The 23,797-nt window shown below is 37.4% G+C and overlaps 1 protein-coding gene across 2 annotated transcripts; it reads left to right on the top strand.

Annotated features, from left to right (window-relative positions):
• Positions 1–294: 294 nt before the first annotated feature.
• On the top strand, positions 295–23,690 carry LOC306857991 (CDP-diacylglycerol--glycerol-3-phosphate 3-phosphatidyltransferase, mitochondrial-like). Of its 2 annotated transcripts, none has more exons than XR_013783187.1 (11): positions 295–413; positions 2,677–2,878; positions 3,802–3,879; positions 4,359–4,455; positions 6,439–6,628; positions 6,876–7,054; positions 11,316–11,731; positions 13,215–13,321; positions 17,175–17,323; positions 17,991–18,155; positions 22,364–23,533. XR_013783187.1 is itself a non-coding variant. In XM_079398321.1 (11 exons), exons 1-10 carry the CDS (start codon positions 298–300, stop codon positions 18,108–18,110), a joined length of 1,623 nt encoding a protein of 540 aa, XP_079254447.1. In that variant the 5' UTR covers positions 295–297; the 3' UTR covers positions 18,111–18,155; positions 22,364–23,690. The 2 variants fall into 2 exon arrangements, 1 of the variants encoding a protein (XP_079254447.1); XM_079398321.1 differs by having other exon boundaries at positions 13,246–13,321; positions 22,364–23,690.
• Positions 23,691–23,797: the final 107 nt, after the last annotated feature.

Raw genomic sequence — 23,797 nt, 5'->3', positions numbered from 1 at the left:
ATCAGTTCCAGGAATACAAATGCATTTCTGACTCTAGTTAAGTTCGAATATAAATAGGGAGGTGCAGTGTACACATGTGAGAGACAATGTGGCATTTTTTTATCACTAATGAAAACTTATATAAAGATGAGAGACCAGCCAGCGCACAATTATACCTTGTCAACGCTGCAGGCCCTCTTATTATCACCAGCCACCTTGTTTACACTTGTACTAGCGTCTGTGTATAAGCGTCTGTGTCGCGCTGCATGCAACGTGTGTGTTTATATAAAGTTTTGACATTCAAAATGCAGTGAAAACATGGCGGCGCCCATGACATGGAAAAGACTTGTGTTCTCTGGGTATACTCCTGGTTTCTCCTGGGTTTTTACGAGGATAACAGATCGCTTTTTCAGGACACATGAGCGGGGGAGAGGGTAAATGATAGCGGTCGTTTGCATTTCATAAAGACAGTCGATATAAATCGCGTAATATTAAAGTCAAGCGTATTTGGCTAATGTTAGCATGTGGTTGTGTAAAGCAGAGATCTCAGATTCATGTTTGGAGTTAAAATTGTCAAAGTGAGCTTGAGAATATTAGACCAGTAAAGATGGTTGCTGCCTTTGATTTGCTAATGTTCATGATATTATTTCCAGTAAACACTTTTAAATAAAGAGTTCACCCAAAAATGTGTTGAAAGGAAATGGTGACTTCTTATATTCTTTTGACAATTTTAGTCCTGCAGGTTTGAAACGGGATAAGGGTGATTAAATATAATATTGATATTGAAATAACCTTCGTTTCGGGGTTATTTAACCCTTTATTGAGCTGTTAAACTGCACACTGGATATTTGGATAGTAAATCAACTACATAACTTCAACTAAATAAACCGAGACTGCAGGCAGATGATCAGATATGGTTTATCAGCACCTTCTATTAAAATAATGCCATGTGATTCAGGCGTGTATGATCTGACAGCTCAGCTGTTCATGTTAACCACCAGATACTACTTTAATTTTTTTTCATATGGAAAGATGTGTCCCAGGTTGGCCTTTAGTTGATCAGATGTTCTGCTGTTATCAGATGTGCATTGCAATGAAAGAGGTTCATTCAAGAAGTCTTTAAAGCACTGGTTTACAAATCAGCCATTCACTGCTTGCATTCTTCTGAAAAGGTGGCTTTAATCAAATCAGTTTTCAGTCTGATATAAGTGGAGGCCTTTTCCTGATTTTTTTTCACTTGTTTGGGCAGATGTGACATCTATAAAGGGCTTTGAAACATGGGTCTTGTTGATACATCTGAGAGATGGAGATAGATAACTTGTATAGATTCGTAAACTCACCCACGACTGACCTTCGCATTGTTTTACGCTCAGTCTCCGCAGGGTCATGGCACTCTCAGAGGCGCCTCTTTTCATTTTGTTTTCTCAGGAGTTATGTGAGGTCTACTGTAGTGTGCGGCGAGACTCTGGGTTCTGTGAAGAAAAGCACCGTCTGGGTTGTAGAGAACTCGGCGTGACCTTGGTGTTTGGCAGTAGATCTGAGTGAAGGGTTGCAGTTTGAGACTTCATGCTGTGTCATACAGACCATATAACTGCCGTTGTCTTTTGAACACTGTTACATTTGGAGCTGGACTTGGGGCCCTGTTCTGAGTCATTGGAAATCAAGTTTAGAGAGAGAGAGTTGTTAAATCTTGTTTGTTTTTTTCAGAATCAACTATCAGATGTACTGGTTTATATATTGCAGTCAAATCAACTCTCTAACATTAGGTTTTGGTGTAGTTGCATGTGCTAATGAAATGCTCAAAAGTATTAATTTGTTCATTCTAATTACGGTTTCGTTTACTGTTCTGAAAACCAGGAAGCAACAAAGATTTTGTTCTCAGATTTCAGATCAGATTTTCATAAAAATAATTACCATTATAAAATGTGTTTGAAAATGTAAGTGTGTGTGTTTTTTTTTTTTTTTTTTTGTCCAAATAACAAAGCAAAAAAGCTTATTGGGTTTATTGGCGTATTAGGTTTTTAATTGGCAAAAATAGCTGAAAATACACTGTTATTCAACAGTTTGGGGTCAGTAAGATTTTTTATTTTTTTTAAAGAAAGTTATACTTACATTCTGCAAAGTGACAGTAAAGGCAGTTATAATGTTACAAAAATCCTGTCAATTTCAAATCAAATGCTGTTCTTCTGATCGTTCTACTTATCAAAAAAGCCAGAAAAATCTTAATTTAAAAGTCTTAAGTCTTACATTACTTCTTACAAAGTCTTACATATTTAATAGTAAGAAAGATTTCTTGAATTCAGCTTTACCATCACAGTAATAAATTGCTTTAAAAAAATATATTTAAATAGAAAACAGTAATTTTAAATTGTAATAGTATTTCACAATATTACAGCTTTTACGGTATTTTTTATCAAATCAATTTCCATAAGAAAGACATTTTGACAATAGTGTATATTATATTTATTATGTTATGTTTTTTGAGAGCAAACGGGAAACAAAAACCAAGCATCAGTTCAGTATCACGGTTCAGCCACCAGATTTTACAATATTTACTAATACGGAATAACTACAGATAATAAACGGAAACACTACAGTGCATTGTGTACAGTGAAAGAGGTTTGGGAAGAGGTCTTGGATTCTAATTAAAGGTTTTCTCCGCCCATTAATTCTCTTTTACTTCCTGTCATCCTTTAGGTCTGCTGTACTGCTCTTGGCCCCTCTCCTGGCAGAGGCGGACTCAGCCCCCCTGGCCTCCTGCAGACCTCCAGGCTTCACTGGTGTCGAGGGCCTCCACTCTCGGTTCCACTGGATGGCTAATCATGTACCTGCTTTCAGGGTCCCTGGGGGCCGCATACGCATCCTTCACTCACCTGATGAGTTTTATCAGGCTATGAAGGTATGCAAGTGTGTGTATGTGTGTGTGTGTGTGTGTGTGTGTGTGTGTGTGCGCATTTACTGGTTGAAAACCAAGTAATTGCACCTTCAGAGAAATGAATTGCCAAATATGACTATAAGGTTGTAAAAACAAAATTTCCTTATTACAAACAGATAATATCTCTCTCCATTTAGTGCCTTTCTATTATAGTCGTTTATATTGTGTCATTGTAAAAATATATAATTATGTTTTATGAAAATTATGTTTTGTTTAATATAACAGGTGGATCTGTGCCAAATGTCCATTCTAAACATCATAATTTATCTATTGGTATTAGTTTTATGATTTTTAGCATTAAAAGCGAAATTCTAGAATTTTTTCTGTAGTTACATATTTAATAGGTTTAAATTTACATTTACATTTATGCATTTAGCAGATGCTTTTATCCAAAGCGACTTACATTGCATTCAAGTTACAGTTTTTACATTTTATCAGCTCTTGCTTTCCCTGGGAATCGAACCCATGACCTTGGCGTTGCTAGCGCCATGCTCTACTATTTGAGCTACAGGAAAGCAATATTGCAATATTAATTGAAAAAAAAAAAAATATATATATATAAGGCCTATTTGCTAAATGTTTGTCTCTTCTTTTTATTTAAACTAGTTTAATATTGCCATGAAAATAGCTTTAAATTTTCATATGGCTCTACAAATAAATAAAATAAATATTGTAAGTTTAAAAAAGGGAATTTTGGTCAAATCCTTTTTTTCCATTTCAGAAGATTGTCTAGCTGTATTTATATAGAGAATAGTTTTATTGTCTTGAATCACTTTTTTTATCAGTTTGCTTTGTCTATATGTCTATATGTCTTGTCTTATATAGCTTGTTAAAAAAGCTTTGCTCAATGTTTCTCATTCAGTTTGTTGTTCTTTCTGTTTGCCAAGGCTCGTATCAAGACAGCCAAGAGTCGTGTGGTGATGGCATCACTGTATCTGGGCACAGGACCGCTAGAGCAAGACCTCGTATGTAACCTGTCTGCACATGTTTACTGTCACTGACCAGTAAATAGAACATAGCCCAAGAAGGAAAAGGCTGTTTTTGTGCAGTTGACTGTGGCCTGATTAAGAATTTTACATAAGAGGAAGCTGCTCAGGGAAGTTTAGCATATCTCATCTTCTATTTTTTCCGCTGTAAGATTAAGACAATAAAGTATAAACAGTAGCTTATGTCACAACCAAAGTCAGATCTGCAAGCATATTCTGAAAAATGACCTCAGCAGAATTTAATTTTATCAAGAGAATTTGATCTGGTGGTGTTGCTAAATCTCAATCTATCTCAGTGTATACTAAAGTGCATTACCTTGTTCAAATCAACATGCAAAACCAGCCAGACAAGCCATAAGGTTCCTGCAGCAGAAATAGAATCAAAATAAAAAAAGTACTGCAGAATCCTAGTTAACCCTAGTATAGGGTATTCAGTGACTTACTGATTTCTTTTGAAGGTGGATTGCATGGAAGAGGCATTAGAGCGCTCACAGGAAGATCATGCACCTGATCTCAAAGTGTCTTTTCTGCTGGATTATACCAGAGGCTCAAGAGGTCTGTTTTTGTCTTTCTTTTACTCATTTCAAGCTCACACACGCTCAGGCTTTGTTTGGACAGACAGCAGTTGGCATATCCAACCCTAATCCTTAGTTGTACTGCAGAAACGTAAGATTGTGATGTAATACAATGTAAATCACATTGATAAGTGGTTTTCACTAATTCATTCATTTATGGTCATATTGGAAAGAATGACGTAAAAGTTAGCAATTTCAGGCACACCATATGCGTGTTTGTAAAAAAGTAAAGCAATGCATCTCATGAATTACAAAGTCATTACTATATGTATCAGGTATTGACTTCACTGAACATATGGATCTGATTTCATTAATTAAATGACAGTGTCAACAATCAGTCCCAAAGGTCAGATTTCAAAACCAGATTAGATTGTGTGCTGTGTGAACAAGGCCTCGCTTTATCACTTATTCTTAAACCTCCCTCTGTATTATTTTTACTTCCTTTTGAACTGCATTTTGCGCATTCTGAACAGTCAGATTTATCTTTTCGATCACTTTCCTGTGAAACCATCAGAAGGAAATAATGCCTGCAGGAAATCCCCTGCCAATGTTCGTTTCCCTTTGCGAACACTGACTAACATCTGTACGCCATGTCTATACTGATATAACTGCATGGGTGTGATTTTGGACGATTTCCAGTTTTAGTAATTGTAGGTTGGAGTTCAGACCTCCTCCCTGTTTTTTTCTTCCCCTTTTCTTTTACCTTGCAAACTGCTTGACAGGAACTGTTAGTCATTCCATTGACTGCTTTCAATGTGCTGTACAACTCACCCAATGATGTAAGAATTCATAATCTAATATTTCATGGTAACTGAAGCATCATATTGCAGCATAGAGCTTCATTTTAGTGGTTCAGGTTCTGCTTGATCTCCTGAAAACGACTCATTATGAGAAGATTATGAGAAGGCGTTCACAAAGAGAGAGGTGGGGTTTTTAATGTGTTGACGACTTCTAGCATGAAGGATTGTAACTGTTGGCAATGCGTACAATATCATCTTCTATGCAAATGAGCAGTGACGTCATGTGACATCAAGGTTTGGTTAGTTAGCAGTGTCCCATTCCCAAAGCATTTTTCTCCTTTGACAGTCATTACAGTAGCTGTGTATGATTTAAAATGTTTTTGAAAGAAGTCTTTTGTGCTTACCAAGGCTGCAGTAAAATACAATAAAAAGAGTAAAATATTACAATTTAAAATAATTTTTATTTTTTTTCATTGTAATATATTTTAAAATGCTATTTATTTCTGTGACGGCAAAGTTAATGTTCACCAGCCATTACTCCAGTCTTCAGTGTCACATGATCTTCAGAAATCATTCTAATATGCTGATTTGCTGCTAAGGAAACATTTCTTATTATTGTCAATGTTGAAAACAATCAACATTTGCAATGTTGCATATCGCCTTTCCTAATAATGTGCTAGTTAGCCAGTTTCGCGGCTGAAGTGCCTCATTATCGACTGTTTCTATGGGCCGCGATACGTAAGCCATCCGCCATTTTTGGAACGGTCTGCGAATCTTTGAGCGCATTGACTGTGCGTCTACAACAGCAAATTACATGCTTGTATAACATTGAATATTCATTGATTATTATGGTGAATGCGAGATGGCTGACGCGTCAACGTATCTGGAGCGGTCGAATAGGGAATCTACACATATCTATAGTCTGCTCGTCACTCCACGGAAGAGAGGGGGTGAAGTCAGCAGAGCTCACTAGCATTTAAAGCAAATGGACTAAAAAACAGCTTGCTGAAAACAGAACTGATTTTTACAGGCTAAAGAAGGTGTTGTTTACACTACCATTGAGAGATTTTAACCAAAGTATGTTATATACTTTTCATTAAGACCCTAAAGAATCATATCAACTTGTGGAAAATGGGCATCCGATGACCCCTTTAACACTTAATTAAGTGTATGCACTGATTCATTGTTTCACATTTCCCCCTTTGTTGTTTTTGAATCTAAAGGCAAGCACAATTCCCGCACAATGTTACTGCCACTGCTCCAGCATTTTCCCGGGCAGATGAGAGTGTCCCTTTACCACACACCTGACCTTCGGGGGCTGCTCCGTCTTCTGGTTCCTGAACGCTTCAATGAAACCATCGGGGTGCAGCACATCAAGGCATACCTTTTTGACAACAGTCTCATCATTAGTGGGTGTGTACACATGCATATGTCACAGAAAAAGCGGAAATGACACATTCGCAAACATATGTTATGGCTGTGTAACAAATATGCTTGCAATGTGAATACATCAATTCTCTTAGACAAAATATTCCCATAGCTATTGCTCCATGTTTCTAGGTTTGTTTTTAGACCATATGCAGCTCATGCAAACAGCCTCTGCTCAGTGGAGGAGGTGAATATTTGATTGCACACTATGATATGATGATATCTCATACAGGGCCAATCTGAGCGACTCCTACTTCACCAATCGTCAGGATCGTTATGTAGTTCTGGAGGACTGCAGGGAGGTGGCTGATTTCTTTGCTGAACTTGTGGGAGCCGTGGGCGACGTGTCACTGCAGCTGCAGCCTGACAACAGTGTGCACATGATGGAGGGAATGGTGCATCCATACAAGGGTAAGTGTTTTATAAAGGAAGGGATCTGTTTAAACAGATGCCACTTCCTTAAATGTAAAATGTCATATGTCATAAGATAATGAGAGGGGATTTTAATGAGGATTTCTTTATAGCTTTCATTTGCATTTGCTTTCATTTGCATAAAACATTTTTTTTGAGTGCAAACATATAAATTGCACATAATGCAGTAAATTAACTTATAAATAACATTTCTAGGCTATTTGTTAAAATATATTCAGTTACACACTGGCTGTCATAGCATGTTTCATAACAGATTAATATATATACAGTCATGGACAAAAATTCATATATGTGTGTCTGTGGGGGATGGGCAGAGTTTGTCTATTTTGCACTCTTGATATTTTAGAGTGTCACCCTTTTTCTTGCTGTGCACTCTTTTTCTGCATCGTGAATGATTTGTAGATTGTGTACACAAAAAAATCTCTGTATTTTCGTATTTCCCATTCATTTCCAATGCCTCATTTGTGACCGCAAACAACACAGGTGTGACTTTTTTTTTTTTAACAACCATTTAGCCTTTTCGAATCAAGTTCACGTTTTTTTTTTTTTGTGGTCACATAGTGACTGCCATAAAAGTCACCAAGTTTCATAACATTCTGATGAAAAAGCGATTTTTTTAAAATTAAAATGTAAAAATCTCCGAACAACAACAGAGGGTTAAGACATTCATTTTTGAGCAAATATTTACTTATCTTGTCACTACGAATATTCTATATATATAAAAAAAAAAAAAAAAAAAAGGTAAATGCAAAAATGGCCCTGGCCCTGGCCCTGGCCCTGTTAACCGAAGGTATGCAAAAAAAAAACCCCCCAAAAAAGCTAATAATAAATAAATCCATTTAAAAAAAAAAAGTTTTCATATTGAATACCATGGCCTTGCTAACTGAAGATATAACAGTTTTTGTAATTAATGAAGGAATATTCATAGTATAAAATTCTGTTTCCTGGCTATCTAATTTTCTTAAGAATGCTACTTGTGTGCAAATGCATGCTGACAATAAAGTTAACGGCTTAATTTATGCACGTAAGGCACAGTCACGTGTATCAGTTGGTTAAAATGGACTGTGTGGAATGAATATCTATTATTTATTCAGAGCATCCTTGTTTAGGTGCAGCTAGAAGTGAAAGTGATCAAACAACTTCGTCAGCATTTTTTTTGGCAATGAAAGTATTCCTGATAAGAGAAACGAGTGACACTTGTGGTTTCCACCCACTCTGACAAACATGAATCAGAGGTAATGATGGTAAGTCACTCATTTCATTGTAACACCAGCATTGTGGTAACACATTGAGTAACAGGAAGCTCGGAGCCTGCTTGCTAGCCTCAGGTCTCTGTGATGCTGAGCTTCAGCCATGACTCGGTGTGTCTTACGGTCCCCAGGCTCAGCCTGGAGCACGAAACGAGTGAATGAGTGATAATGCTCATTCAGCTTCGCTCCATATCCGTAACCCAGCGCCGTTCGATGACATAATCGTGGTGGAGCGGGGACACAGTTTGTCACAGATCCCAGAAATAGTGCAATGATGTCACCTTGCTGGTGGTAAGTGATCTGTGCTGGGAGGGTAGGAAAGGAGAGATGCAGGAGGATGATAGGTTCGGGAAGGAGCTATTTGGACCTCGATACAGTCTGTTAAGACAATGTGGTCAACGGGAAACGATAGACTGATAGCCAACTGCGAGAATAGTGATTCATGACGGTAAAAGGAGGACAATATCAGACGAAAAAGCACAGGCGCTCGGGTCAGGGTGACATTTCTTTATGCAGCTCGTCGGCGAATGTATATGTTTGAAGAAAAAGCCTCATCTTCCAGTAAGAGTTACTAGAGCGGTGGTCCATTGAGAAGCTTATCCACTGAGTCGGCAGTTCGGTCCTGCCCCTGTATCTCCAGTAATTGGATCCCACAGTCTGTCGGTAAGAGCCGCTGAACTTCGTGGCCCTGTTAACTGAATGTGTTTGGACCTCTGAGGCCTGGAGGCTTGGGGAAAGCCCCTGTATCCTGCTTCAAAGAGCCTTTTATTTGTTCAAAGAGCACACATATTTGCGTGGCTTTCGCTTTTTCTTGTTCTCTGGATTTAACAAACAGATTATTCTGAGCGGCTCTTGCTGCACATTTTCCGTGTTAACCAAATAAGCTCAGACACCATGGAGCAGCAGGCTTCTGCCATACATTACCAACATGCAGCGTTCTGCCCTGAAGCTAATTCATTATTTACAGATTATCTCTCTTGCTATGACTCACCGTGGCACATTATGTCTAGCAGAGGCGCCAGGGTTTGACAGAGCGCCTTTCCAGACGGTCAGCAGTTATTGACCCGTGTCTCTGAGGTTTTGATCTCGCATGAGAAAATACCTGATAGATTGGATTGGAGGGGAATGGATGCCGTTTCGCTTGCATACCTGTTCAAATAAGTGTAAACAACCTGTTAAGATCAGTTTCTTAGAATCGTTCTGTTTATCATTACTATCAGGTATTTTAACTTGATTGGCACAAAGCATCTTTTCAAAACCTAACGAGTTATGCTGCTATGCTAACTGAAATAGAACCTCTTAAAGGAATAGTTCACCCAAAAATGAAAATTGTCATCTTTGACTCACCCTCATGTCGTTCCAATCCTGTATAAATTTCTTATGTTGAACACAAAAGATGATTTTTCGAAGAACCAAACAGTTGTTGGTCCCCATTGACTTCCATAGTAGGGAAAGAAATACTATGGAAGTCAATGGGGACCAACAACTGCTTGATTACCAGCATTCTTCAAAATATTTTTTTTTCTGTTCAACATAAGAAAGAAACTCATACAGGTTTAGAATGACATGAGGGTAAGACTTTTGGGTGAACTATCCCTTTAAGTCTCTCATATTGAATTTGTGAAAATTTGTCTGTGAGGACCGGAATAAAATTATTATTGATATTATATTGTATGTTCTGCTTAGGCAGAAATTTCTCATGTAAAGCACATGGGAGACTCATAATTGGTTTTACAATAGTTCATTGATAAGCTAGTATTTTAAACTATTATTCCAAAGTTTGGGGTCATTTTATTCTTAAAAGAAAGAAATGAATGCTTCTATTCAGAAAGGATGCATAAAATAAGTAAGACATATTGACAGTAAAGACATTTGTGACCCTGAACCAAAAAAGCAGTCATAAGGGTTTTATACATCGATTTATACATAATAAATAAGCTTTCCATTGATGTATGGTTTGTTAGGATAGGGCAATATTTGGTGGAGATACAACCATTTTAAAATCTGGAATCTGAGGGTGCAAAAAAATCGAAATATTGAGACAATTTCTCCAAATGTTCTTAGCTATGATTTGATATATTTACGGTATGAAATTTACAAAATATCTTCATGGAACATGATCTTTATTTAATATTCTAATGATATTTGGCATAAAATCAATAATTTTGACCATGGCATGTATTGTTGGCTATTGCTACAAATATACCTGTGCTACTTATGCCTGGTTTTGTGGTCCAGGCTCACATTTATAATGTCGCAAAAATGTATATTTTAAGTAATATTTTGAATGTTCTGGACATCAAACAAAAAATCCTGAAAAAAATTATCACAGTTTCCACAGAAATATTAAATAGCTCAACTGTTTTTAACATTGATGATAATTAAAAAAAAAATCATGAGCACCAACTTGCCAAATTAAAATAATTTCTGAAGGATCGTGTGACAACGAGATCTGGAGTAATGACTGCTGATAATTCAGCATTGCCATCATTGGAATAAATTACATCCTAAAATATATTGTAATAGAAATATTTATTTTAACTTGTACTAATGTTTCACAGTGTTACTGTTTTTACTGTATTTCTGATCAAATAAATGCAGCCTTGGGGAGCATTATTTTTTTTTAAATCTTACCCACCCCAAACTACGATAAGTTAAAATATGTACTGTAGTACACAGAAATGTCAGATAAAATATTCAAATTTAACTTTATTAATCTATTTGTATCTTATTTTTTTTTATTAGTGAAGGAAATATAGTTATAATAATAATTTGGCTTTTAATGCTATTTTGTATGCTTTTTGTCACTGATCTCAACACAGTGCATCTTTTATCTTCTCCATAAAAGACACGAGTGATTGTCCAAAACCTAGTTTTTGGAACAGCTGTGCTTGAAATGCTGCCTATTTTCGGCACAAATGCTGTATGCAGTATTTAAGTGTTTCAAGTGCTGAGTGTTCTCAGATGTAGTCTGTCTTGTGGTCTAACAGGTAACAGAGCAGACTTTTCTGCATCGGCACAGAGACGGATCATGGAGGTGGTGAACATGGCCCGTATCCGGCAGAGCATACTGGAGGCAGAATGCTCGGAGGTCCCAGACTCGGACGGAACGGTGCCAGATGACACCTGGATCTTTCCACTTGTGCAAATGAAGCCTCTTGCCATTCATCTGGATGAACAAATAACCAAACGACTGCTCACAGAGGCAGGTGGAGACTCAGTCGTCTACCTGACATCGGGTTACTTCAACCTTACGCACACCTACATGCAGCTGGTGCTGGGTGCAGCAGCAGACTACCGTATCCTCATGGCCTCCCCAGAGGTTAATGGCTTTTTTGGTGCCAAAGGAGTCGCAGGAGCAATACCTGAGGCCTATGTTCACCTCGCCCGACAGTTCTACAATAAGGTGTGCATTGTGGTTTTAGCACGGGGCTGGGCATTGGGCATACTGGGTAAAAACAATAATATAATGAAATAATATTGCAATTTTAAAAACAGTTTTTTTGTTATTTACTGTCATTTAAAATGTAATTTATTCCTTTAATGACAAATCTGAATTTTCAGCAGCCATTACTCAAGTCTTCAGTGTCACTTTTACCTTTCAGCATACACATGGTTTATTTGACCTCATCTAGTTTCTGGATTTATTATCACAAACACACACTTTGCATTATGCAAACTGGTAAAACTCAAAAGCTAAAACAGTGGCATTCTTAATTTTTAATTCCAAATTATATTAATGTCATTCTATTTAAACAACAACAATAAAAAGACTTTGTATTGTGGCTCAGAGGTTGCGTAAGTGAATTTATTCAGCAACCTCAATCACAAATAACATACTTGAGATCCATGTTTGGATTTATTACAGTTAGTCACTGTGAGGGTTTGATGGCAGATTTTGTTGCAGCAAACAGTGCAAATGACCATCTTGAAGGGACACAGACGCTGCTTTACACTTTCATTTGAGAAGAATGTTTCAGTGTAGATCAGGGGTGTCCATACTCAGTCCTGGAGGGCCAGTGTCCAGCAGAGTTTTGCTTCAACCCTAATCAAACACACTTGAACCAGTAATCAAGGTCTTACTAGGCATACTATAAACTTCCAGGCAGGTGTGTTGAGGCAAGTTGGAGCTAAATTCTGCAGGACCGAGTTTGGACACCCCTGGTGTAGATTAATAAACGCCAACCTACATGTTTGTTGATGTTTTAGTTCTTTCAGCACTTTTTCCATAGTGTAAAAAGGGTATGTGTGAATGGTTGCCAGGTTGGTAAAAAAAAAACAAAGGGTTTTGCATCTGAACTATTCATTTTTTGCCCAGAGTGCCATTTGAAATTTTCTTCTGAAATGAGCATTTTTCTCAGGCTCCTATGTTTATGTTCAGTTATTTCACTTTAATGGCACTGAAAATAACCGATTTATTGCCATTTAAAGTGAAATTACTGAACCAACATATAGGAGTCTGATAAAAATGCTCATTTTAGAAGAACATTTCAAATGGCACTTAGAGGCTTTTGCATCTGAACTCTTCAAATGTCCTTTTAAGAGAGAAGCGCTTATAGAGGGATCTCAACTCTTGTCATCTGGCAATATTATTTGTTTGAAGAAAATATAGAGAAATTGTGGATAGAGTTTTATTAGTGGTTTAGTTTGTAATTAATGTCAGTGTTGTCTCTGCTTGGAAAAAAAAAGTTGTCAACGAACATTTTCCATCATAGTTTTCTTTAACGAAATTAACACTATTTTGCAGTTATAATTGTTGCTCGTTCTAAGTATGGTGCTGCAGCTGCAAATGCACTCAATTAGCATAGTTTGAGTTCTGCTGTTTCATAACCTTAGAATATATATATATATATATTTATGTTTGTTCTTGTATTGTTGGTTTTTCTTAGACTGCAACACTCATCATCGTGTTCGTTTCAGGTGTGTCAGCTGGGTCAGCAGAGTCGTGTCCACTTGCATGAATACCATCGCCCAGATTGGACATTTCATGCTAAAGGTACGTGTTTATCTTCTGCACTGTTTTTTTTAAGCACTGAAGAGGATCAGCCCAGTTCCCAAAAATTGGGTGTAACAGGAAAGCTCATAATTTAATGCGCAGAGCAGGTTTCCGCGCACCTCTGATTGAATAGCCTCAGAGCTCTTCCTGGACAGATTCAGGACACAGAAGCTGCCAGACACATGTGATGTTTTCCCTGTAAACCAGAGGTATGTTTTGGCCACGTTTTCTGGCTGTTGTTGAATGTCAAGCTATTTCAGCTTTACTGTTTCAGTATGTTATTTAAGACAAATCAAATGCACCAAAGAGCCAAAAGCAACTTGATCGCCACAGTGTTATTTCTCTACCTGCTGTCGGTGTTTGTAACTGTGAGTGATTTTTAGTTTGCTTTAAAAATGCATGAATTCATAATAAATTTGATTTGGTGGTTCAAATGGCTTTAACTGAGTATCCTCATACACTTTAGTAAAAGCCCCTGACCTGTAGGGACAGAATAAAATAGTGACGTCTGGAGAAAAATAGAGGCTTGACAAACCTGATCAGCATCAGTGGAATTCAATTTCAGGCTCCTGTTGAAAAGTCTGGCTTATTAGATAAAGCCTTGTCATGCCGTCATTTCTTGTAAACAGTGGAGCTGAAGTGGGAACAGACAGGGTGCAGGTCCCCGCAGCTGAGCTACAGAGAGAATCAATGAACATTAGCTGCCGCTCTGATGCTGGCCTTCAACCTACACGAGGCCCGCGTGGCACCTCAAGCTTTAATATGTTTTAAAATATACTTTATTCCTGTGATGGTAAAGCTGAATTTCATCAGTCATTTTTTTCCGGGCTTCAGTGTCACATGATCCTTCAGGAATCATTCTACAATAATGATTGATATCACTGTTGAAAGCAGTTGTTTACATATACAGTCAGGTCCATAAATATTGGGACATCGACACAATTCTAACATTTTTGGCTCTATACACCACCACAATGGATTTCAAATGAAACGAACAAGATGTGCTTTAACTGCAGACTGTCAGCTTTAATTTGAGGGTTTTTACATCCAAATCAGGTGAACGGTGTAGGAATTACAACAGTTTGCATATGTGCCTCCCACTTGTTAAGGGACCAAAAGTAATGGGACAGAATAATAATCATAAATCAAACTTTCACTTTTTAATACTTGGTTGCAAATCCTTTGCAGTCAATTACAGCCTGAAGTCTGGAACGCATAGACATCACCAGACGCTGGGTTTCATCCCTGGTGATGCTCTGCCAGGCCTCTACTGCAACCGTCTTCAGTTCCTGCTTGTTCTTGGGGCATTTTCCCTTCAGTTTTGTCTTCAGCAAGTGAAATACATGCTCAATCGGATTCAGGTCAGGTGATTGACTTGGCCATTGCATAACAGTCCACTTCTTTCCCTTCAAAAACTCTTTGGTTGCTTTTGCAGTATGCTTTGGGTCATTGTCCATCTGCACTGTGAAGCGCCGTCCAATGAGTTCTGAAGCATTTGGCTGAATATGAGCAGATAATATTGCCCGAAACACTTCAGAATTCATCCTGCTGCTTTTGTCAGCAGTCACATCATCAATAAATACAAGAGAACCAGTTCCACTGGCAGCCATACATGCCCACGCCATGACACTACCACCACCATGCTTCACTGATGAGGTGGTATGCTTAGGATCATGAGCAGTTCCTTTCCTTCTCCATACTCTTCTCTTCCCATCACTCTGGTACAAGTTGATCTTGGTCTCATCTGTCCATAGGATGTTGTTCCAGAACTGTGAAGGCTTTTTTAGATGTCGTTTGGCAAACTCTAATCTGGCCTTCCTGTTTTTGAGGCTCACCAATGGTTTACATCTTGTGGTGAACCCTCTGTATTCACTCTGGTGAAGTCTTCTCTTGATTGTTGACTTTGACACACATACACCTACCTCCTGGAGAGTGTTCTTGATCTGGCCAACTGTTGTGAAGGGTGTTTTCTTCACCAGGGAAAGAATTCTTCGGTCATCCACCACAGTTGTTTTCCGTGGTCTTCCGGGTCTTTTGGTGTTGTTGAGCTCACCGGTGCGTTCCTTCTTTTTAAGACTGTTCCAAACAGTTGTTTTGGCCACGCCTAATGTTTTTGCTATCTCTCTGATGGGTTTGTTTTGTTTTTTCAGCCTAATGATGGCTTGCTTCACTGATAGTGACAGCTCTTCGGATCTCATCTTGACAGTTGACAGCAACAGATTCCAAATGCAAATAGCACACTTGAAATTAACTCTGGACCTTTTATCTGCTCATTGCAATTGGGATAATGAGGGAATAACACACACCTGGCAATGGAACAGCTGAGAAGCCAACTGTCCCATTACTTTTGGTCCCTTAACAAGTGGGAGGCACATATGCAAACTGTTGTAATTCCTACACCGTTCACCTGATTTGGATGTAAAAACCCTCAAATTAAAGCTGACAGTCTGCAGTTAAAGCACATCTTGTTCGTTTCATTTGAAATCCATTGTGGTGGTGTATAGAGCCAAAAATGTTAGAATTGTGTCGATGTCCCAATATTTATGGACCTGACTATGTATGTGTGTGTATATATGTGTATATATATATATATATATATATATATATATATATATATATATATATATATATATATATATATATATATATATACATATACATACACACACAGTATCTCACAGAAGTGAGTACACCCCTCACATTTTTGTAAATATTTTATTATATCTTTTCATGTGACAACACTGAAGAAATGACACTTTGCTACAATGTAAAGTAGTGAGTGTACAGCTTGTATAACAGTGTAATAACAGTTTGCTGTCCCCTCAAAATAACTCAACACAGCCATTAAGGCAGTGCTGGAAAATAATGGTGGCCACACAAAATATTGACACTTTGGGCTCAATTTGGACATTTTCACTTAGGGGTGTACTCCCTTTTGTGGCCAGCGGTTTAGACATTAATGGCTGTGTTGAGTTATTTTGAGGGGACAGCAAATTTACACTGTTATACAAGCTGTACACTCACTACTTTACATTGTAGCAAAGTGTCATTTCTTCAGTGTTTTCACATGAAAAGATATAATAAAATATTTACAAAAACGTGAGGGGTATACTCACTTTGGTGAGATACTGTGTATGTATGCATGTATGTATGTATGTATTTTTTTTTTTATATTGATCGATTTAATGCATCCTTTTCTAAATACAAGTATACATTTACTGAAGTCAATCATAGAATTGCCCAGTGCCACGATGTGACAATGAAAAAACTGTTCATGGATTGTGTCTCCTTATTGGTTTAAAGTTGAATTAATCTAATTAAGCATAAAAGCACTTATAATCGTGTATAAAGGCTAATTGCTGGATTTGTGTGCATAAGGAAGTCCTCAGGAATAAATTTTAGAGTATTCCCGTCAGTTGTGTTACCTGATGTTCAGCTTTCATCAAGAATTCTACCTCAGGCCAGGGTGGTTACGTTTGGAAAGTGTTTGAAGTGGCAAGTAATTCCTGCTGCCTATTAATAGAACATATGTTTGGTTTGTGTACATAATTTGACTGACACTGTTTTTATTTTTTAGTAGTCATGCGTTGTTGACTCTGAAAATGAAATATGTTTTCTGTTGTATAGACACCACACCTTTTAAACTCACGTGACCAGGAAACATAGATACTGACACTATCAGCTGCTTTTGAAGCATCTGCCACATCTGCATATTTGTGAATGTGAAGGCACCAAGATTATTTTTAGAGTGGTTTGAGTCATAATAAACAATTGTCCAGTAATATGTAGCACTTATCATCATTACTGGTCTAAAAAGTTACATTTCAGGGTATCTTTTCCCCACTCTCCATAGGTCTGTGGTACTATGTGGGAGGAAGAGACCGCCCCTGCCTCACTCTCATTGGCTCCCCAAATTTTGGCTATCGCTCTGTTCACAGGGATCTGGAGGCTCAGATTGCCATAGTAACAGAGAATGAGGAACTCCAGATGCAACTGCAACAGGTTGGACTTCCTCTGCACGACTGTTTCCTACAGTACCCCATAAATCCTGGGTTGCGATGTGTTTTAATAGTTGTTAGTACTAACTGTATGAAGTTATTGGCTGGTCATTTGTTAGGGCTTACAGGAAACACAGCTGTGCTCAACACGTTGTATCAAGTGATTTTTATTGTAGTTTAAATTAATGTTGACCAATTCATGTTATCATGATAAGGTCTTAAAGGTTTGGCACGGCATTAGTGAGTAATCATTTTCGGGTGAACAATCGCTTTACAGGGCACCAATGGTTATGATAATGGAATGATTCAGTATTACTGCGATTGTCCAAAACAATACAGCTTTTCTTATACTAGAAAGCAATTGGGGGTCCATTTATCTTTCTTATCTCAAACTGCATTACATATAAAGGATATGTCGTAAACATCAACCTTTACTGGTTGTTCTGGGAACAGAGGCTACAATAAAGTCAAATGAATTGGGACTGTCATCAGTTTTTATAGTTTGTGAAATGTAAGGTTCCTGAAATCTTCACTTGTCAGGTGATAAAAGATCAATTAAAATCAGTTCTGTAGTAATCTTTACGAGAAAAGCACTGAGATGACATAACACTTGAGATAGCGAGGTTTAAAAAAGATAGTTTAAATGAAATCTTGTTTTCTGTCTTGTCCAGGAGCAGGAGGGGCTGTACCAAAGTTCAATGCAAGTGTCAAACTCCACGTTTAATCAGCCAGACCGCCATGTAAAGCTGTGGGTGAAACTGGTTACTCCACTCATCAAGAACTTCTTCTAAAGTTCAGCAGGCCTGAGGTGATGGATATCTCACTGTCTGTGACAGGTTGGTTGCTGACGCTCCTTTGAAGCACGTTTTAAACCTATCAGGCATATTAGTGTTAGTGGTAGTGTCAGACATGAGCAACTCCACCTGGAAAATCCATCTTAAGATGGGAGCTGCTTTTTGGAATATAGAAGCCAGTTATTAGTCAGGCCAAACTGGTTATTATTGTGTCCAAGCTGGTTATTAGCTGGTCAACCTTGTTCCAAAAATCATCTTGACCACCTTAAAGTCAACATGAACCTTATTTACCGCCTTAATACTTGTTTTTGGTCTTATTGTTAATGATTCATCGATGGCTGTTATTCCAAAGAAAATATTTTCATCCTAATCTTTCATCAAATATAATAACTAGCACTTCCTATTCCTTTTCTAGCGACGTCACTTAGGCTGAGAGGGCTATTGGACAATGTTAACCAACAGCCTAACAAGCTATTTAGGTTCTGTTTTGGTGGTAACACTATAATAAGGTTGCATTTGTCAACAGAAATGAAATTTGAACTTATTTATCTCCTAAATTCATGTTATAGATCTTACTGTGAACAATTCATCTATGCATGTTTTTTACAAAAAATAAAAGACCCTGTAATGTTTCTTTAAAATAACTCAACTTTTTTCACAAATTTTTCAAAATGATTCAAAATCCAATTCATTCCCAGTGGATAAAATTATGTATCACCTATTTATTTTTAGTTGATTGTCCTGTTTCATATGCTAATGTCACAGTACTGAAATGAAATGGCTTACAAATGGCAATTCATGTTGACTTTAAGCTGCTGTGACTAGCGGCTAGTAACCTGCTAATGTTACCATCTTAAGCCGGATTTTCCAGCAGGGATGGTTCGGTGGTATCAGGTATTATGTGCATTTCATTATGTTGAAGCATAAACGAGGCATTCGCATGAAATGCTCAGAAGGTACTAGCCTAAAGCAAACAAAAACAGCATTCAGCATTTTATTCCGCTTCCAAACGAATGACTTGGCTCTCTTATGCTCAGTATAGTCAGACTTTCCCCGAAGATGGATATACAAAACCCCAGCTTGCCAGACAGTGGCTTCTTAAGAATTTACATTGTCACTCCAGTGGTTCCTTCAACCCAAATCCCCGTCACACAGCCCAGCGTAGAGCTAGCATGGTCAGACCACAGCATGAATCTGGCCATTCCAGCGCTGTCAGGCCTAGACTTCAGCTGTACTGGCAGTGACCTCCGCGAGCCCTCCGTCGCTCACATCTGGAGTCTCTTACAGCTGCTCTTTCTGCGTGCTGCACGATTCCTTCCCTCGCCTCCATTTGATTACTAACATTCTCTCTCACTTGCTAAATGTCAGGATTTAAGATTATATTTAACTTTGAGCCAAAGCCATTGGTATTAACAAAATGAGTCGGTTTGTAAGTAAGCAATAAGGAACGAGAGGCAGTGCTGTACTGTGAATAAATCACGGCTGAAGGGCATTGTTAGGCACGACGCGGCCTCGAGTACCTTATTGCTTTTATAAAACTCTTACCACACAATAAAAAATAGGGAATAGGGAAGTCCGCAGCTATAGTGATAACAATAACAAAGTAGTTGGTATTACTTTGCGGACAATTGTTTTGACAGCCAATCGGAATCCACCCGATTTAAAGAGCTTGAGCATTTAAAGCGGCAGATTACAAAGCATTATCATCCTTTGGTGTATTCCTGGCCATGTTGAAATCCATTCTACAGAATTCTAGGAATATTTTCCCAAAATCAGTGCAGAACAGTGGAGGTGTCACTTACTGGGAAGAATTCCTCTACTATATCTTAGTCAGTGAATCACATTTCTAAGGAAATGGCCTTTACAAAAATTCCAGTCACTGCTTGAAAATGTGTATTGTATTTGTAAAGTTATCAAAATATAAAGGACGTTATGTAATAATGCTATAAAGTAGCTCATTATGGCTTGCAGCAGGGTTGTCTGTGGTCAAGACAAGTTTTATTTGACAATCATTTACTTTACTTAGTACTCCCTCTGCCCTCTAGTGATTATTAAAATGCATTACAATAAAACCAGATTTTTGTTTTAATATTGGTGTTTTTCAAGGTAAGCATCAGCAAACTGAGTATTAAACTTATTACACAAATTATACCTTATTGGAATTATTGAGAAAATGTAGAAATCTAGGTTGTATTTGCTATGTCATACTATGGTTCAAATGTTTTGGGTCTGTACATTTGTAATTTTTAATCCACACACACATATATATATACACACACATACAGGTGCATCTCAGAAAATTAGAATATGGTGAAAAAGTTCGTATTTCTTGTAGCTTATTTCAAAAAGTGAAACTTTTTTTTCATATATTTTAGATTCATTACAAGTAAAACACTTCAAAAGTTTTTTTGTTTCAATTTTGTTGATTAGAGCTTACAGCTCATGAAAGTTAAAAATCAGTATCTCAAAATTATGTTCATTTATGCACTCAGTACTTTGTCAGGGCTCCTTTAGCACAAACTCCAGCATCAGTGAGGAATGGCATGGAAGCGATCAGCCTATATGGCACTGCTGAGGCACTATTGAGCCTTCAGCTCGTCTGCATTGTTGGATTGACTGTTTCTCATCTTTCTCTTGAAAATATCCCATAGATTCCATATGGGGTTCAGGTCAGGGATATTGGCTGGACAATCAAGCACAGTAATATCATGGTCAGCAAACCACTTGGAAATGGTTTTGGCAGTGTGGGCAGGTGCTAAGTCCTGCTGGAAAAGCAAATCAGCATCTGCATAAAGCTTGTCAGCAGATGGAAGCATAAAGTACTCCAAAATCTCCTGGTAGACGGCTGCATTGACTCTGGACTTGATAAAACACAATGGACCAACACCAGCAGACGTCACGGCACCCCAAATCATCACTGACTGTGGAAACTTCTCACTGAACTTCAAGCAGCTTGGGTTCTGTGCCTCTCCACTCTTCCTCCAGACTCTGGGACCTTGATTTCCAAATGAAATGCAAAATTTACTTTCATCTGAAAAGAGGACTTTGGACCACTGAGCAACAGTCCGGTTCTTTTTCTCCTTAGCCCAGGTAAGATGCTTCTGACGATGTTTCTGTTTCAGAAGTGGCTTGGTAGCCCTTTTCCTGAAGATGTCTGAGCGTGGTGATTCTTGATGCACTGACCCCAGCAGACAATTCACTCCTTGTGAAGCTCTCCCAAGTGTTTGAATCAGCTTTGCTTGACCGTATTCTCAAGCTTGCGGACATCCCTGTTGCTTGTGCACATTTTCCTACCCAATTTCTTCCTTCCAGTCAACTTTGCATTTAATATGCTTTGATACAGCACTCTGTGAACAGCCACTCCTTTCAGTAATGACCCTCTGTGACTTACCCTCTTTGTGGAGGGCGTCAATGTTCGTCTTCTGGACCATTGCCAAGTCAGCAGTGTTCTCCATTATTAGAGTTTCAAAGAACAAGAGATACCCAGAATTTATACTGTAGAGATGGTCATTTATTGAAACTCAAATGTAAATATTCTAATATTTTGAGATACTGATTTTTGACTTTCATGTGCTGTAAGCTCTAATCATCAAAATTAAAACAAAAAAACTTTTGAAGTGTTTTACTTTACATGTAATGAATCTAAAATATATGAGTTTCACTTTTTGAAATGTTACAGGAAAAAATGAACTTTTTCACCATATTCTAATTTTCTGAGATGCACCTGTGTGTGTGTGTGTGTGTGTGTGTGTGTGTGTGTGTGTGTGTGTGTATATATATATATATAATGAAATAAATTTTATTCAGCAAGGAAACATTAATTTGATCAGAAGTGATAGTAAAGACATTTATAAAGTACAAAAAGATTATTTCAAATAATTGTTGTTCTTTTTAACTTTCTATTCATTACAGTTTCCACAAATTTATTAAGCAGCACAACTGCTTTCAACACTTATAATAAATGTATACATCAGCATAATATAATGACTTCTGAAGGAAAACACTGAAGAAATGGCTGATTTGCTGTCAGAGGAATAAATTGCATTTAAAAAATAAATTAGAAATATTTTTCAGTGTTACTGTTATTACTGTATTTTTGATCAAATAAATGCAACCTGGAGGATCATAAGTGCCTTTCAAAAACTTTTTAAAAATCTTACTAACTCAAACGGCTGAACTGTAGTGTATTTTGCAAAGTGTGTTCGGTTTATGATCACCTGTTTTTTCTTTTATTAATTTTTTTTCCCCAGATGAAAAGTGGGACTACACGTGTGATTTGTAAGTCATTTGCAAATATTTATGGCTTGCTGGATGCAGATGGCTAAGATAAAGATGGCTGTCCCAGCGAGCTCCAGTGATGTTAGATTCAGTAACATTCATTCTGCTTCACACAACCTCATTGTTAGGAGAGAATGCATGTAAATCCAGTATTTACTGCCAGTGTGATGGACATATATTTGTAAGCAGTATGGCAGATATGAACATTTGGCCATCAGTTTGATATGCAGTGCATCTAACTTGTACATATTTTAGTTAAAGTTTTTTCTGTAAACATTTGTTGTGTTTTGTCACATTAATAAGATGCTGTTCAACAAAAACCCATACCATTTCTACTTCATTTCCATTGTACTTTTTTTACGGTTTACATTATTTTTGGTTGAAAATGTCAGCATTAATGTTCACTTCATCAACAAAGTCAATGACATTGTTGATCTCACGTTGATTTCTGAAACCCTTAGTTACCTCAGCCATGTGTAAAAGGTTTTAAAAGGTAATTGCAACATCTCACAATTCATACAACTCACAACTTGAAATACCTGAAACGTCTGCATTGTAAGAAGTAAACGTAAGAATGAAAGTCAAAAATTTTGACAATAACCTTTTTATTTCATGGCAGAAACAAAATGCGTACTGAAAATGAGCCTATGACTTTCATCAGAGATTACACTCAAACCTTTCCAGTATGCCTGGGATGGATTTGACCATTGTGTTTGAGTAATCACTTATATAAAGGGACTTCTGTAGTATTAGTTCATCAATTTAAGTGCTGCTTTGCAGAAGTTAAAAATGTTAGTTTTGTAATAAAAACTGTGGTATTACCCTTTTCCTCAGAATGTTTTAATTTTGGTGCCTGTGTATAGAGTAAGAGCATTTGCTTCTAAGGTTTAACACACTGAGACCAGATGACTTTGTTTTTTTTTGTGACTTACATTGAACTGGATTTAAATGTCACGAATGACAGAGTTTGGAAGAGAAAAGACTTGAATGGTGCTGTTTCCTGTTCTTTGAGATGAGGCCTTAAAGCCACGTCGTCTAACGCACAAGAACTAAAAAAAATCATTTAAAAAAAACGGCCAAAATACTTTTTTTCTTTGGTCAATGTTTAAGTGGTTTTTAAGAATAAAAAGGCTTAAACAGTCATGGTTGAGTGAGTTATTTGATGTCAAATACAGATGTGTGACTATTTTTGTTCACATCCATTGTAAAACTTTTTTCCTGGTTTTCTTCAGTAAATGTCGATATACGGAGAAACTTTCAAGTTCATTAAGAAACCACAAATTAAAGGCACTGAGAAGTGAAAAAAAAAAAAAAGTGTGTATTTGTAAAGCTCAATCATTTCAAAATTATTTTAAGCACAAGATTACATAGCAATGGTGAAATTTAAATGGGTCAAAACCTTTGTG

The sequence above is a fragment of the Barbus barbus genome, assembly GCF_936440315.1.
Source record: "Barbus barbus genome assembly, chromosome: 38".
Taxonomy (NCBI): Eukaryota; Metazoa; Chordata; class Actinopteri; order Cypriniformes; family Cyprinidae; genus Barbus; species Barbus barbus.
The sequence above is the reverse complement of the archived record's forward strand: the minus strand, read 5'-3'. Positions and strand labels throughout refer to the sequence as shown.

Bases quoted from the DNA above. Each gene is read 5' to 3' on its own strand.
- LOC306857991 (XM_079398321.1), top strand. From the start codon at position 298: ATGGCGGCGCCCATGACATGGAAAAGACTTGTGTTCTCTGGGTATACT. The intron at 3,880-4,358 runs GTATGTAACCTG...TTTCTTTTGAAG, and splicing joins GACCGCTAGAGCAAGACCTC to GTGGATTGCATGGAAGAGGC. The intron at 7,055-11,315 runs GTAAGTGTTTTA...GTGGTCTAACAG, and splicing joins AATGGTGCATCCATACAAGG to GTAACAGAGCAGACTTTTCT.